Source organism: Anabrus simplex, chromosome 4, assembly GCF_040414725.1.
Source record: "Anabrus simplex isolate iqAnaSimp1 chromosome 4, ASM4041472v1, whole genome shotgun sequence".
Classification (NCBI taxonomy): domain Eukaryota; kingdom Metazoa; phylum Arthropoda; class Insecta; order Orthoptera; family Tettigoniidae; genus Anabrus; species Anabrus simplex.
Window position 1 is genome coordinate 28,328,259 of NC_090268.1, and position 13,223 is coordinate 28,341,481.

At 37.2% G+C, this 13,223-nt stretch overlaps 1 protein-coding gene across 3 annotated transcripts in view; it reads left to right on the forward strand.

Annotated features, from left to right (window-relative positions):
• The window catches only part of LOC136871587 (DNA ligase 4), a 202,351-nt gene extending 189,734 nt beyond the window's left edge, over positions 1-12,617 (forward strand). For all 3 annotated transcript variants that reach the window (XM_068227154.1, XM_068227157.1, XM_067145024.2), the window contains one exon: positions 10,317-12,617. In XM_068227154.1, coding sequence (XP_068083255.1) covers positions 10,317-10,470 — 154 coding nt within the window. In that variant the 3' untranslated portion in view covers positions 10,471-12,617. The remainder of the gene's footprint in view (positions 1-10,316) is intronic.
• The last annotated feature ends 606 nt before the right edge of the window (positions 12,618-13,223 follow it).

The window sequence follows — 13,223 nt, forward strand, 5'->3', positions numbered from 1 at the left end:
GTGCGTAATATAAAACCCTATGAAATCTACAATAGAAACAATGACGCTTAATAAAAACTTATTGAACAAGTAGAAGACTTGCGAGTCAAACATTTTCCGTTTCTTTGTACAGCTGAAGATGACGTAAAAATGCATCGAAACTAGTACTGTATATAATTAGTATGTTGTAATTACATCTATATAACAACATTATTATTGTATTAAATAGGTGGACATTAAAAGTATTTATTGTAATTTTCAGTTCAATATGGACAAAAAATGAAATTTCTTACGTTAACCATACACTCAACTCTCGATTAACCAGGATTAAGGCTTCCCAGATAAATAAAATCGCGGTTAACCCGCAAAAATTTAAAAATAGAACAGGCGTACTAAAAGTACAGTTAAAATTATAGTAAATGATACTGCTGTATTGTTTTTGTTTACTCACCAAATACGTTGCAGTAAAATTAGCACTTAGCATAGTTAATAAATAGAAAAATAAACAGCACTTTTCTTTGAAACTAATAAGGCACAGAAGAATATTCAGACTACCTAACTTTACTGTTTCTGAAAATAATCAGTCATGGGTTTCTGTTTTTATACCAAGAAACACTTTTACACTTTTTTCTTTATTTTACTTCTCAAGTTTCTCAAAACAAGTTTTTCAGTGATGAGAGCATCATCCTGGCCCTCGATGTACTCCAACAATGACTCGGCTTTTGCCAAGGCCACCCCATGCATAACTGTTTGTTGTGCTTGTATTACTGTGACTCCTAACACTTGTGTCCGGCTCCATGGCTAAATGGTTAGCATGCTGGCCTTTGGTCACAGGGGTACCGGGTTCGATTCCCAGCAGGGTCGGGAATTTTAACCATCTTTGGTGAATTTCGCTAGCACGGGGGCTGAGTGTATGTGTCGTCTTCATCATTTCGTCCTCATCACAACGCGCAGGTCGCCTAAGTGTGTCAAATTAAAAGACCTGCATCTGGCGGGCCAAACACGTCCTCGAATTCTCCCGGCACTAAAAGCCATATGCCATTTCATTCATTTTCCTAACACTCGTGCATTTTTAGTGTTTTTTATATCGCAGTTAAGCCACAGCGTGGTTGATCCGATTACGGTAAATCAAGAGTTAAGTGTAATAATTAATTATATTAGTTCTAGGAAATAACTGTGTATTTTAATTTCAAAATCACAGTCACATTCCATAATGACCCAGCCACGCAGCCTATCATACATCACCAGTCGCACGAAACAGTCAGTGGTGTTCAGAAGGAAATCTCTGCAATCAATTTTAAATTTTGTCTTACAGTTCCTAACATTGGCTGGAAGTGTATTCCAAAGTCGCAACCCAGTAACAAGGGAGGATTTATTGTACTTAGAAGAGCAGTTAACAGGAATAGTGATGAAAGTATTAAGATTATGGAATGAAGATAGGAAATGAAATTTCAAAGAAATATATTGGGGGAGATTTTCTTTTGATTCTTTTGCCCTTCAGGTTTCAACCAGGAAAGAGCTATGTAGCTAGGAGTTGCATGAGATTCGTAACTCTGAAAGCAAACCGAGGACTAGAGTTCAATGCTTCATTGCAGTTTTATAGTTTGATCGTTAGTTGCATCAATGAGATAAGAAAGAGCCATAATTTCTTCATTTTATGCACTCATCAATTCTATACATGAAATATAACTAATATTTTTAGTTCTTTTCCTCCCTTAGACCATCAATGGTGGTTGATAGTTGCCATCTCTGCTTAAGATATAATCTAAATCCTTGTATAGTTGATGACTGAGCTAGTGGCTACGCATTTTGGGCATGTAGCTATCAGCTTGCATTCGGGAGATAGTGGGTTTGAACCCCACTGTTGGCAGCCCTGAAGATGGTTTTTGGTGGATTCCCATTTTCACTGGCCACGGTCACTTTCTTCCCATTCCTAGCCTTTTCCCATCCTATCGTTGCCATAAGGCCTATCTGTGTCGGTGCGACATAGAGAAAATTGTAAAAAATAAAATATAGATATTGATATTTCATTATCATCATCTTCATTTCCTGTTTTCAGCTTCCTGGGTCGAGTTTTGAATCAAGGACCTCCTTTACTGCCTGTCTCTCCACCACTCTTCTCCTTTCTTAAGTACATCTTCTGGTTTTCCTCCCCTCTTCTCTATGCACTCCCATAATAAATCTGTCCACCTCTTTTGGGGTCTTCCTCGTGGTCTTTTTCCTTTTAACTTCTCTGAAAAAACTTTTTTTTGGCACACTCCTCCCATTCTCATCATATGCCCATACCACTTTAGCTTTGTTGTTTCTATCCTGTCTTGAAGTTTCAAGATTCCTGTCCTTTTCCTTATCTCTTCATTTCTAATTTTATTCTTTCTGGTCTTGCCCTCGATAGCTCTTAGAAATTTCATCTCCGCTGCCTGTATTCTACTCTCCTTTCGTTTTGTTGTAGTCAACAATCTAGCTGCATAGGTTAGTATGGGTTCATAATAGGTTGAATATAATACTTTCTTACATTTCTTCGGGACATCTTGGTTCCACAAAATACCCCTTACACTCTGGTAGAAGCTGTTTGCTTGTTGTATTCTTTTCCCAATTTCCTTGGTTATCTTTCCATCTTCTGTGATCACACTTCCCAAGTACTTGAAACTTTCAATCACTTCCAGAATTTTACCATTCAGTTTTATCTTTCCTCTTCCTTCCTTCCCCTTGTTATCACTATTGTTTTACTTTTCTCTGTGCTTACTTTCATATTTTTCTCTCTCTTGATTCCATACATCTACTTGTTTTTGCACTTCCGTTTCATCACCCCATATCACTATATCATCTGCAAACAACATGGCTTTTGTTGCCTGTCTTCCCAATCTCTGTTTAATGTTCTTATGAATTTCATCCATGACTGATGAATAGTATGGGGGGTAGACACTTCCCTGTCAGAGACCAGTTTCAACTTTAAACCATTTTGTTTTTCCTATACTAGTCTTCACACTACTAACACAATTTTTGTACATAGCTTTTATCATTTTTACTTCCACCCTGTTAACTTGTTTTTTCCTTAATGTGTCCCATACGAACTGCCTGGGCACACTGTCATAAGCCTTCTCAATGTCAATAAATGTCATCGCTACTGTATGTCTTTTCCAAACTCCAATCTTTTCTCCATCATATGTCTTAATGTAAAGATCAGGTCAAACCATACTGTTCTTCTTCCATTTCTCCTTCTAGCTTCCTCCTCAGTCTTCCTTCCAATACTCTCTGAAATATCTTAGCTACATGGGCAATAAGGGTGATCCATCTATAGTTATTGCATTCCTTTTTATCACCTTTTTTTAAATATCGGGATAATTAAACCCTTTACCCACTTTTCTGGGAGCTCTTTCTTCCTCCAGATTATTCTAAATAATCTATACAGCCACTGTAGCCCTATTGGTCCTGCTGCTTTTATCATTTCCGTAGTTACCTCATCCCCTCCAGCTGCTTTACCGCTCTTCATCTTTTGTATGGCTTCCACTATGTCTAACATCGATATCTCCTTTTCTTGTTCTTCTTTCCCCATTGTTTCTTCTTGCTCCTTCTCATCTACCCGTTCACTGTATTTAATATTTAGCAATTCTGAGAAGTATTCTTCCCATCTTTTGAAGTATGTCATCTCTTTGCATCAATATCTGCCCTGTTTCATTTTTTACAAATTTTGTATCTTCCCTGTTTTGTAAACTATTCTTCAGCAAACCATACAAAACCTTTTAACTTCCTGTAAAGTTTCTGTGAAACTTTCCCAGCTCTTCCATTTCTCTTCTCGTACTATTTTCTTACATACCTTTTTGGCTTCTTTATATTTCTGCCAATTCTCTGTGCTATTGCTGCCTGTTGCAGCAGATAGACCAGGTGACCACTACCTATGGAAGGAAATAAAATAAAACTCTCACTGTATGGATTTAAAATGTCTACAAGAAAGACATCCACAGGTACTTTGAAATAAATATGAAAATTTAATAAAATAGAAAAGAAACTCTGGACATCAAGAAAATGGAACATCAACAAGGATTAAAATTAAAATAGAAATTAAATAAAAGAAAAATCAACAATCTACCCTACGGATCGATCAGACCTACATTTACTAATTGGGACCCAATATGAATGACTTTACTAAGCTAACCTAGATTCTTTTAATGGATTTCAAATAAATAATAACAATCTTTGATGCCTTTGCTTTTGATTGAATCTATACAAATCATTGGTTCAGGTAATCTAATGCTTGAATTCATATGTTAACTGACAGTTTTCTTTTCTTGGGAAGTACATCAGATAGGTTTAAAATCTTCTTAAGGTACTAGGCAAGGAGTTCTCACAAGGGCTTTCACACCCACTTACAACTAGAGAGAAACAAGACAAATCCCACAAATAAATCGAGTGAAAATCAGAAAAATAATGTCCCGAAGATAAACAGAGAAATAGTGAAATTAACCAAATCGCACTCAAATTATCTGCCGAAAAATCAGGTCAAGCAACATCAACAATCAACATTACAGCATCTCACAGGAACAATCAATTAATTCACAGTCAACATTCAATACATAATCAAATAATATAATAATCCCAAATTAGAGATAAAAAAACAGAATAGCAAGATCACAGGGGAGAAAAGAAACCAGAAAAGAAAACAGAAAAAACAGAATAGGAAAATAACCGCAAGGTAAAACCTTATGAATAGTGCCTTGCTTAGTAAGCTTCGATTACCCTAACACAGCCCCTCTAGGAAAGGCTTAAGGCATCACATTAAAAAAAAAAGGAAAACTAAAAGTAATAATATTAATATTACAGTAACAATAAAATTTTGTTAAGGATTCCAATTTAGAAATGTTCATACCTATAAAACAATACAAAACCATGGGAACTGATTTCCAACATTACATGCCGCAATAATGTTTGAATTATTGTTCACGAACTTGTCCCAAAAAAAAATTCAGATTTTGTTGTTTCAGGTAAGATTTTCCATGTGTGCAAATATACCACACTAGCACTTCGACGAGATTATAATAGATATGTAGCAGACATTTTTTTCGGACTTCGGTCTTGATGGAGTAGTTGAAGTCTGAAGCCACATACGCCGACGAGGCAGAAAAAAAATTAAATTGTTTAAATATACTTTATTTTTTATTTTTTTTTATTTTGCTAGTTGCTTTATGTCGCACCGACACAGATAGGTCTTATGGCGACGATGAGACAGGGAAGGGCTAGGAGTGGGAAGGAAGCGGCCGTGGCCTTAATTAAGGTACAGCCCCAGCTTAAATATACTACATCGGCGATGTTCCAAAAGTTCGTCCAGAGAAGAAAGGCACTTCAGGAGGGGAATGAATCTCCTAGTATCCACTAGATTATCCAGGATCCATGTTTGAAGAGTGCTTCACAGCAAAGCGTGGAATAGGTGCCCGTTCGCTCTCCATGTTCACAGCAGACAGCCTCTCTCTTGCTGCTCGCTACGGGCACAAGAAGTTGACTAGTCACGCCTGGGGAAGGATGTGCCAGAGCACTGTGCAATAGGTTACAGCTAGGCAAGGAAACTCGATCTAACCTCCGGTAGAGATTAGTAGCTGACAGGGGCTTACTGACACAACATACCTTCGGGTAGGCGCATAAGTAAGTTTCAAATGAGTAGTAACTCAAACTCATACATAGGAAAAGGTATTAAATCACTTTAAAGATAATATAAGTCCACATCTTGCAGGGAGATGCCACAAATTAATTTCTACGGAGATAAGTTCCAATGCGAAAATGTCAATCAAGGAGACTATTTTGTTAGTTCTGTCTTACAACATGTGCATTCATGTCTCCTATTATTATAACCTCTTTGTCTTCAGTACAGCTTTCCAGTTCTTCTAGAAACTCTTCTAAACATTCATCTGCATTCCCCAATTGCGGTGCATAAACCTGTATAAAATCCTTGATTCCACTCTCAAGTCCAAGTCTAACTTTAATTATCACCAATCTGGCATTTATGGGTACTTACATGTGAAAATCATGCACTCGTCCTTTCAATACCTACTTTCTACACTCCAGCATCTCATAAAATCTACAGAAATTGAAAAGATATCAAACACACTCTCTCTCTCTCTCTCTCTCTCTCCATTCTGAGCATGATATCCTTATCCTGTAGAGATGTGATGGTCTAGAAATACTGTCACTGCTCCAACTGCTCCAGTGACACAACCGGAACTGTGACACATTGCTGGTCTGGTGACAAACTGTTTCAACGACAGGTGGAGCCTAGGAACATGGCATAGCACACAGCCCAAGAAGCACTATTTGCTCTGATCTTTGATGATGTCATAACCATGCCAGTCTTATTATCTGACGTGGTAATGGCAGACTGGTGGTAGGTTGAAGACTCAAAAATCTTTTCATTATCTTCAATAAATAAATAAATAAATAAATAAATAAATAAATAAATAAATAAATAAATAAATAAATAAATAAATAAATCAGTGAAACCTCATTAATACGTTCCTCATTAACACGTTTTCTCGACGCTAGATGCAGTGAAGGAGGTGGTGAATACAGCAGAAAGAGCACAAACGGGCAACCATCATTCCCGTAAATTGACACTTCTTGTGACCCTGGATGTGAAGAATGCCTTGAATTCGGCAAGGTGGAGCAACATGTTGGTAGCTCTTGAAGAAACTTTCAAGCTAGCACAATATCGTATGCGAATAATGAGAGATTACTTCAAAGATCGCACTCTGCTGTATGATGTGGAAGATGGACAAAAGACAAAACATCTGACGGCTGGTGCAGCGCAGGGATCGATCCTTCTTGCAGATCTTTGTAATATAATGTATGATGGCTTGTTACGTTTGGAGATGCAGAGGACACGAAGCTTGTGGGCTACGCTGATGATGTGGCCGCCTTGATAGTGGCTCATAATGTTGAAATGGCTCAAATCAAACTGAACCAGGGGATGCAGCGCATAAGAGAATGCATGATGAGCCACAGTCTAACACTAGCCGAACACAAAACGGAGATAGTTGAAAGGGTCCGTGGTGAAGTAAATTACTACCTCACGCAGCTTCTAACAGGACATGGATATTTTCGGAAATTCCTGCATAAAGTGGGCAGAGCGAGTGACGCAGCATGCTTATACTGTGATGACATCGACGATGTATTTCACACCTTCTTTGTGTGCGGCCATTGGACAATACAGAGAAGATGTGTGGAAACTGAACTAGGAGAATTGACAACAGATAATATTATTTCTGCGATGCTACGAAACCAGGAATCCTGGGATTGCGTGGCAGTGTATGTGGAGGATGTCCTTCATCAGAAGAAGAAGGATTTGGAAGTGTACAAACGTTCGTAAAGGAGAAATGAAGAAGGAAGAAGTCTGAAGGACAAAGCATGATATCACCCTGAAGTAATGCGAGAGCGGTTCCGAGGTGATGATGCACATCGTGGGAAAAGCGTGTGTGGTTTTTAGTGGGTAAGAATCCCACACACTTGTGGAGTGCGGACCCTTCACAAGTGTCTTTTGAAGATTTTCCACAATCCCTCATAAAAAAATTATTATTATTATTATTATTATTATTATTATTATTATTATTATTATTATTATTTTAGTTTTCAGTTCCGTTTGGGCCTGCTATGGACCACGTGGTTCTTATCTCTAGCAGCTTTCTTCTTTGACTAGTACTCTTTCATCCTTGCACTGTGAAAGTCTTTTCGCTCCTGGGTCCATTTCACACCTCCTCCCGGACGTACTGTTTTTTCTGTTAGTGAATGGAGAGAGTTTGATGTTCTGATCAACGTTCTGTACCTATTCCTGTCATAAATTTCACTGGGAGCGATGTCCAATTCTTGAAGGTCTTTCCTGACGAGTCTTGCCCACTTGGCATTAGTCGCTTTCCCTCTAGAGATGGTGTGGAAGATTCTGGAGGTGAGCCTCTGATTGTCCATTCTCATGACATGACCATAGAAGTTCAATCTCCTCTTCCTCATAGATGTTGTAATGCTCTCCAATTGTTGTTGTTGTTGTTATTATTATTATTATTATTATTATTATTATTATTATTATTATTATTATTATTATTATTATTATTATTATCTGTCTGACACGATGGAGAGCAGACCCAGTTGAGAAAGCCAAACAGTACAGCTGAGAATGCCATCACACTGACCATCTGGAATTCCAGTATCTGCAGGCCATGTGGCTGGGCAGCAGTTGTCTTGGATAGGTCATTCCATGTTAAGAAAACAGTATTGCTCTTATGACAACAGGGTTGCCATATCGAATGGCTCTGCTCAACACCATCACGGGAAAACTGTGGCATATAAATTTGTGAAATTCAGTATTTAAGTTCGAGATAAAAAGCAGAAGAAACTAAACTGTAAATAAATTATTTTTATGAACTAAAGGGGACGGGAAGTTTACAGGGGCCATTTTTTATTTGTACAGAATCAGAGTTAAACATAGCCACATAAAAAACCTCAGCATTGAAGTGTAAGGCAAATTAGGGGACAAAATAGACAAATGATAATTTTTATAGGCTTGAGGGGTGAGGGATGCATTTAATAAGTTCTTCCAGCCAACGCGGGGTACTACTCTGCTGTCATATAACGTTCTTCTGGTCGTGTTTTCTTTAAATCAGTTTTGCTTGCTGTTTTGCAAGAGTGTTGGTGGTGATTACTGTTTTAAGAGGAAGTACAACTAGGCAACCATCCTCTATTAACACTAATCAGAGAGAAAAATATGGAAGGGGTACAACACTTCGAATAATGATGATATCGGCCAAAGAAAGACAAGGGTCATAAAATGAAAGACTCCCTAGGATTCGCAAACCTAATTCTGTCGGGGTCAGAAAAGAACAAGAATTGACTAAGGGAGGTCAAATAGGATAGATGAAAGTGAGGAGCTTGGCATAAGTATGTGGAAACATTGCTAGGACTCAGCTAAGGGCCCCATGGTCGCCAACCCACGTTCCCATGTTGAGAACCCCTGGGGCCTGTTTTGCGAGAACTAATTGCAAACAGATAGAATGGTCTATGGGGTGCCCTGAGAAGAGTTGAGAGACACATCAGTACCCATCAGCTGACACCAAGGTGGAAAGAGGGATGGTTTGAGAATTGCTGCTGCTTCTTCATTCCATATATGACAGAGGTACAATTATGTTATGGCAGTCTAGGTTGTTGAATGAAGCCCAATGTACGCTCTTACATCTATTATTGTGCTGCAAGGTTCCCACTGCATGATTTCCCCACATGCCTGTGACTCTCCTTTGAGAGACAGAGCTGATTTCACAGAGTGAGATAGCTGTGTGGTTTGAATCAGTAGCTCCGCACTTGCATCGAAAGATGGTGGGTTAGAATTTCACTGTCGGTAAACCCGAAGATTGTTTCCTGTGGTTTGTCATTTTCACACCAGGTGAACACGGGGGCTAATTAAAGCCACATTCGCTTCCCTCCCGAAATCCTTCCAACTTACAAGTAATCAACTTCACGATCATTTTGATGTGTTGCAAAATTTAACAAATTGACAGTAATTATTGTTCCACCTTATCAATACAGTATACGGTATTGCGTACCTTAAGCAAGTTCACAAATTAGTATTAGTCCATGTTTCATTTTACATCATCAACTACAGATATCTTTGTTTCGGTAAAAACATTAAATGTTGAAAGACATAGTCTTCTCAATATGATCTTAAAAACATACTTGAATACTAAAAAAATATTGAAAAAAGGTCATGATTTTCTAAGGGGGAGGAGGCTCAAAAACATTACTTACAGACTTAAAAAGGTATGTAAACTGTGACAGTTTGTCGTAATGTTAATCTAAAAAGTCTTTGTATACACTTATACACATCTCAAAATTGATGAGACTCGTCGTATTTCATTGTAGAAAAATATAAAGGCTCGTTACAGCTATAAGTGTGGGACCTTCTGTAATTGAATGGTCATTATGAAGTTGATATTTTGCAATTGTGACCTCAAAATTAAAGTGTCCCAAGATTTTTTGCTAGTGTTGGAGCTATCTCCCTGCCCCTAATTCAACTTTACATCTAGTCTTATTATTAACCTTCCACCTGTTTGTGCGATGTTAAAACATTAGTAAGAAAAGAGTTGTTTTTCCCTTACCTTTTGAACACCAGTGTATTTTTGACCATTCTCTGAAAGAGGATTTGTTGTTTTGAGAGCGATCATTGATAAGTCAGAAGGAGTGTAATATGCATGATCATATTTACAATACTTCATTGAAGATAGGGGATAGGTTATCTTTATTAAAATGCACCTATGTTTTTGATCTTACTCTTCGTTAGTGTATTTAATAATATTTCAATTTCTTTTTTCTAGAGAAAGATTCAATGAAATACAGGAAGTTAACAATAAACGACAAAGGAAGTTTCACATAGTGACCCAGAAATGGGTGACAAATAGTGTGAAACAACAGAAGCGGTTGAAAGAGGAACTGCACTCCTTTAACTGTGAAGACTCTGGGACTGAATGATGAGGAAGGAACACAAAGAATTATTCTAGTCACTTGACTGATTAGTTAGCTTTTATCTGAAATGTTATTACATTAGATAATTATTTGTAAAAAATGTTACTATATGTTACAATACTTTTTAAAACTATTTTAAAGTTATGGTTAATCAGCTAAAGTTTTCATAGTTAATTTTATATGTAGATGTCCAGCAGTTTTAATCACAGTGAAAATTGGCCATTCTGACAATGCACATTTTTTAACAAGCATTCCAGCCATTATAAACTGTATATCATTTTAAAACTTCATTTCTTAATTTTACTTTGTGTAATATTTTCAGGTTGTGATGTGTCATGTTTTTCTGATAAACAAGGTTTCAGAAGTATTAGGAGATGATAGGATGTTTTTATATTAATTAATCTGTACATGTCCCGACCGACCGACCAACCAACCGCAAAGAAACAAAATTTTGGGGACACATTTATATTAGAGTGTAGGTGCTCACTAAGGGAGGATTTTCGGATATTCTGTCGCTGATAGGGTGAAAAGGGGGGTAAATTGTTTAAAGGAGGATATCTGTATTTCAAAAAATTAAAAGTTTACAGATGTAAAAATTGGTATTTGGAATCTCCCTTTGCATTACTTTAAACCGAACAAGATACAGAAAAGTTTTCTCATAATAAATGTCATAAAAACTACTGAAAATTGTTCTCCAATTACAGAAAATCATACCCTAACACTGAAGTGAGCGCCTTTCTTTTTCAAAACAGTAGGAACACTCTCGTTGTGGATTCCACCAATTTTGCATCAATACTCTTCGGCTCTTCATCGTGAAACCACCGCACCTTGAGCAGCAAACCCTTAAATAGGAATGGGACATGTTTGTTGTGTTCACCTGCAATGACTGATGAGGATCGCATAACCTCGGCTGCATATTTTAGCTTAGGTCTTACTTTAGACCATACTTTATGTCAATGCAAGATTTCATGCCTTCAACCTAATATCTGTATATTTTAACCCATAGTGATTAAGGAATATGATGAGGTTAAAGAAATTCAAATGCTATTCAGAATGTCATGAATTAGTTAAAATTGAAGATTATTGCAAAAATACCTTGAAAGCATAATATAATCTTTAGTATTAATGAGAGGATACAGTGAGTTTCTCTCGTCACCTGGCCGGCAGATGCACCCAGTTTATCTGTCTCCCGTTGACTCATCACTCGCCGCCCTGTGGCATAGCAACAAGGATGCATGACATGAGATAACAATTAAAATTAAGAAAATAAGAAAAGAAAATTAGTATGTAGTTTGTTTACTACAGTTACCTTGTATGGTTTTAATTTTAACATTTTCGTAGCCCGCCATGCTGAGATCTTCGAAACCTCGGCTTCTTGTCCAACTCATCCTAGGGATTTTGTAGGCATATGTTCTAATCTTTCTCCAACTTCATTTACTTTTTTCTCGTTAAGTACACATTTTTTAACACTTTGCTTCTTATCAAGTAAAGAATCAGTTCTTCTCAATTTGTTTACGAGTTTCCGCATGGTCTCTCTATGTGGAGGACGTACACCTGGAAATTGTCTTGCAGAATCACCTAACGACTTCCCTGCAAGACTCTGTTTCACATAATTATCGTACATAAATACCCATTTCTCTACTGTCTACACACGTGGAGGCATTATGAGAATTATACCCCGAAGTAACACTTCACAGCTCGAGAACAGTTGGAGCGACAGATCAACACTTAATACACGTTCTAAGCACGGAACTGAACAGCGAAGTGCGGGCATTCCCGTGCTGTTGCTGCGCTGTGTAGTGGGAAGTGATGAGTCAACGGGAGGCAAAAGAGCTGGGCGCGCCTGCCGGCCAACCGATGAGAGAAACTCGCTGTAGAACATAACTATAACTAGTAATAAGTTGTTGAAGAAAGTTTTTTTGCTTGTATATTTTTATCAGTGCTGCCTTTTGAAAATTTTATAAAATCACTATGTAATAATGCAACATTTTTAGCTTGTATGCCTACTATTGTATATTATTGTATATACAGTTTGAGACTCTCCTATCCTGTATTCATCGTACGTGTATGTGAGTGGCTTAAGGCTTATAACTGTCTTATTTCACTAAATATGTATTGTCAAATTGCATTTCACTCCTGTTATGATGAATAAAGATTATTTTTAAATATATTTTAATGTCTTCTGTAAGTCTTTCTAGAACTGTATACCTTGTTTCTAATTGGGTTGTCAGCATTTAGTAGTTTTTGCCATGATTGGAAAGAGGTTCTAATTGGCCAGATTACAGTAATTAAAATTCCAGATTATTGCAAAAGTACCTTAAAATCATAATGTGGTCTTTAATATTAATGAAAGGAAGTAGCATGTAACTATAACTTCAGCATTTAGTAGTTTTTGCCATGACTGGAAAGAGGTTCTAATTGGCCAGATTATAGTAATTAAAATTCCAGATTATTGCAAAAGTACCTTAAAATCTTAATGTGGTCTTTAATATTAATGAAAGAAAGTAGCATGTAACTATAACTATCAGTAAGTTGTTGAAAAAAGTTACTTTTTCACTTGTACATAGTAAGTATATTTTGAAATCTATCATAATTTGTGTATGTGGTGATGGAATTGAATCAGTCAGTCGAGAAAGGATCCAAGACCATTGTAGACCATTTTTTGTTTTTCGACTTCAATATATTAAGCTGGCCAAGGCACTCCTCACTGTGGTGAAAGGAACCATACCGGGCAAGTTGGCCGTGCGGTGAGGGGCGTG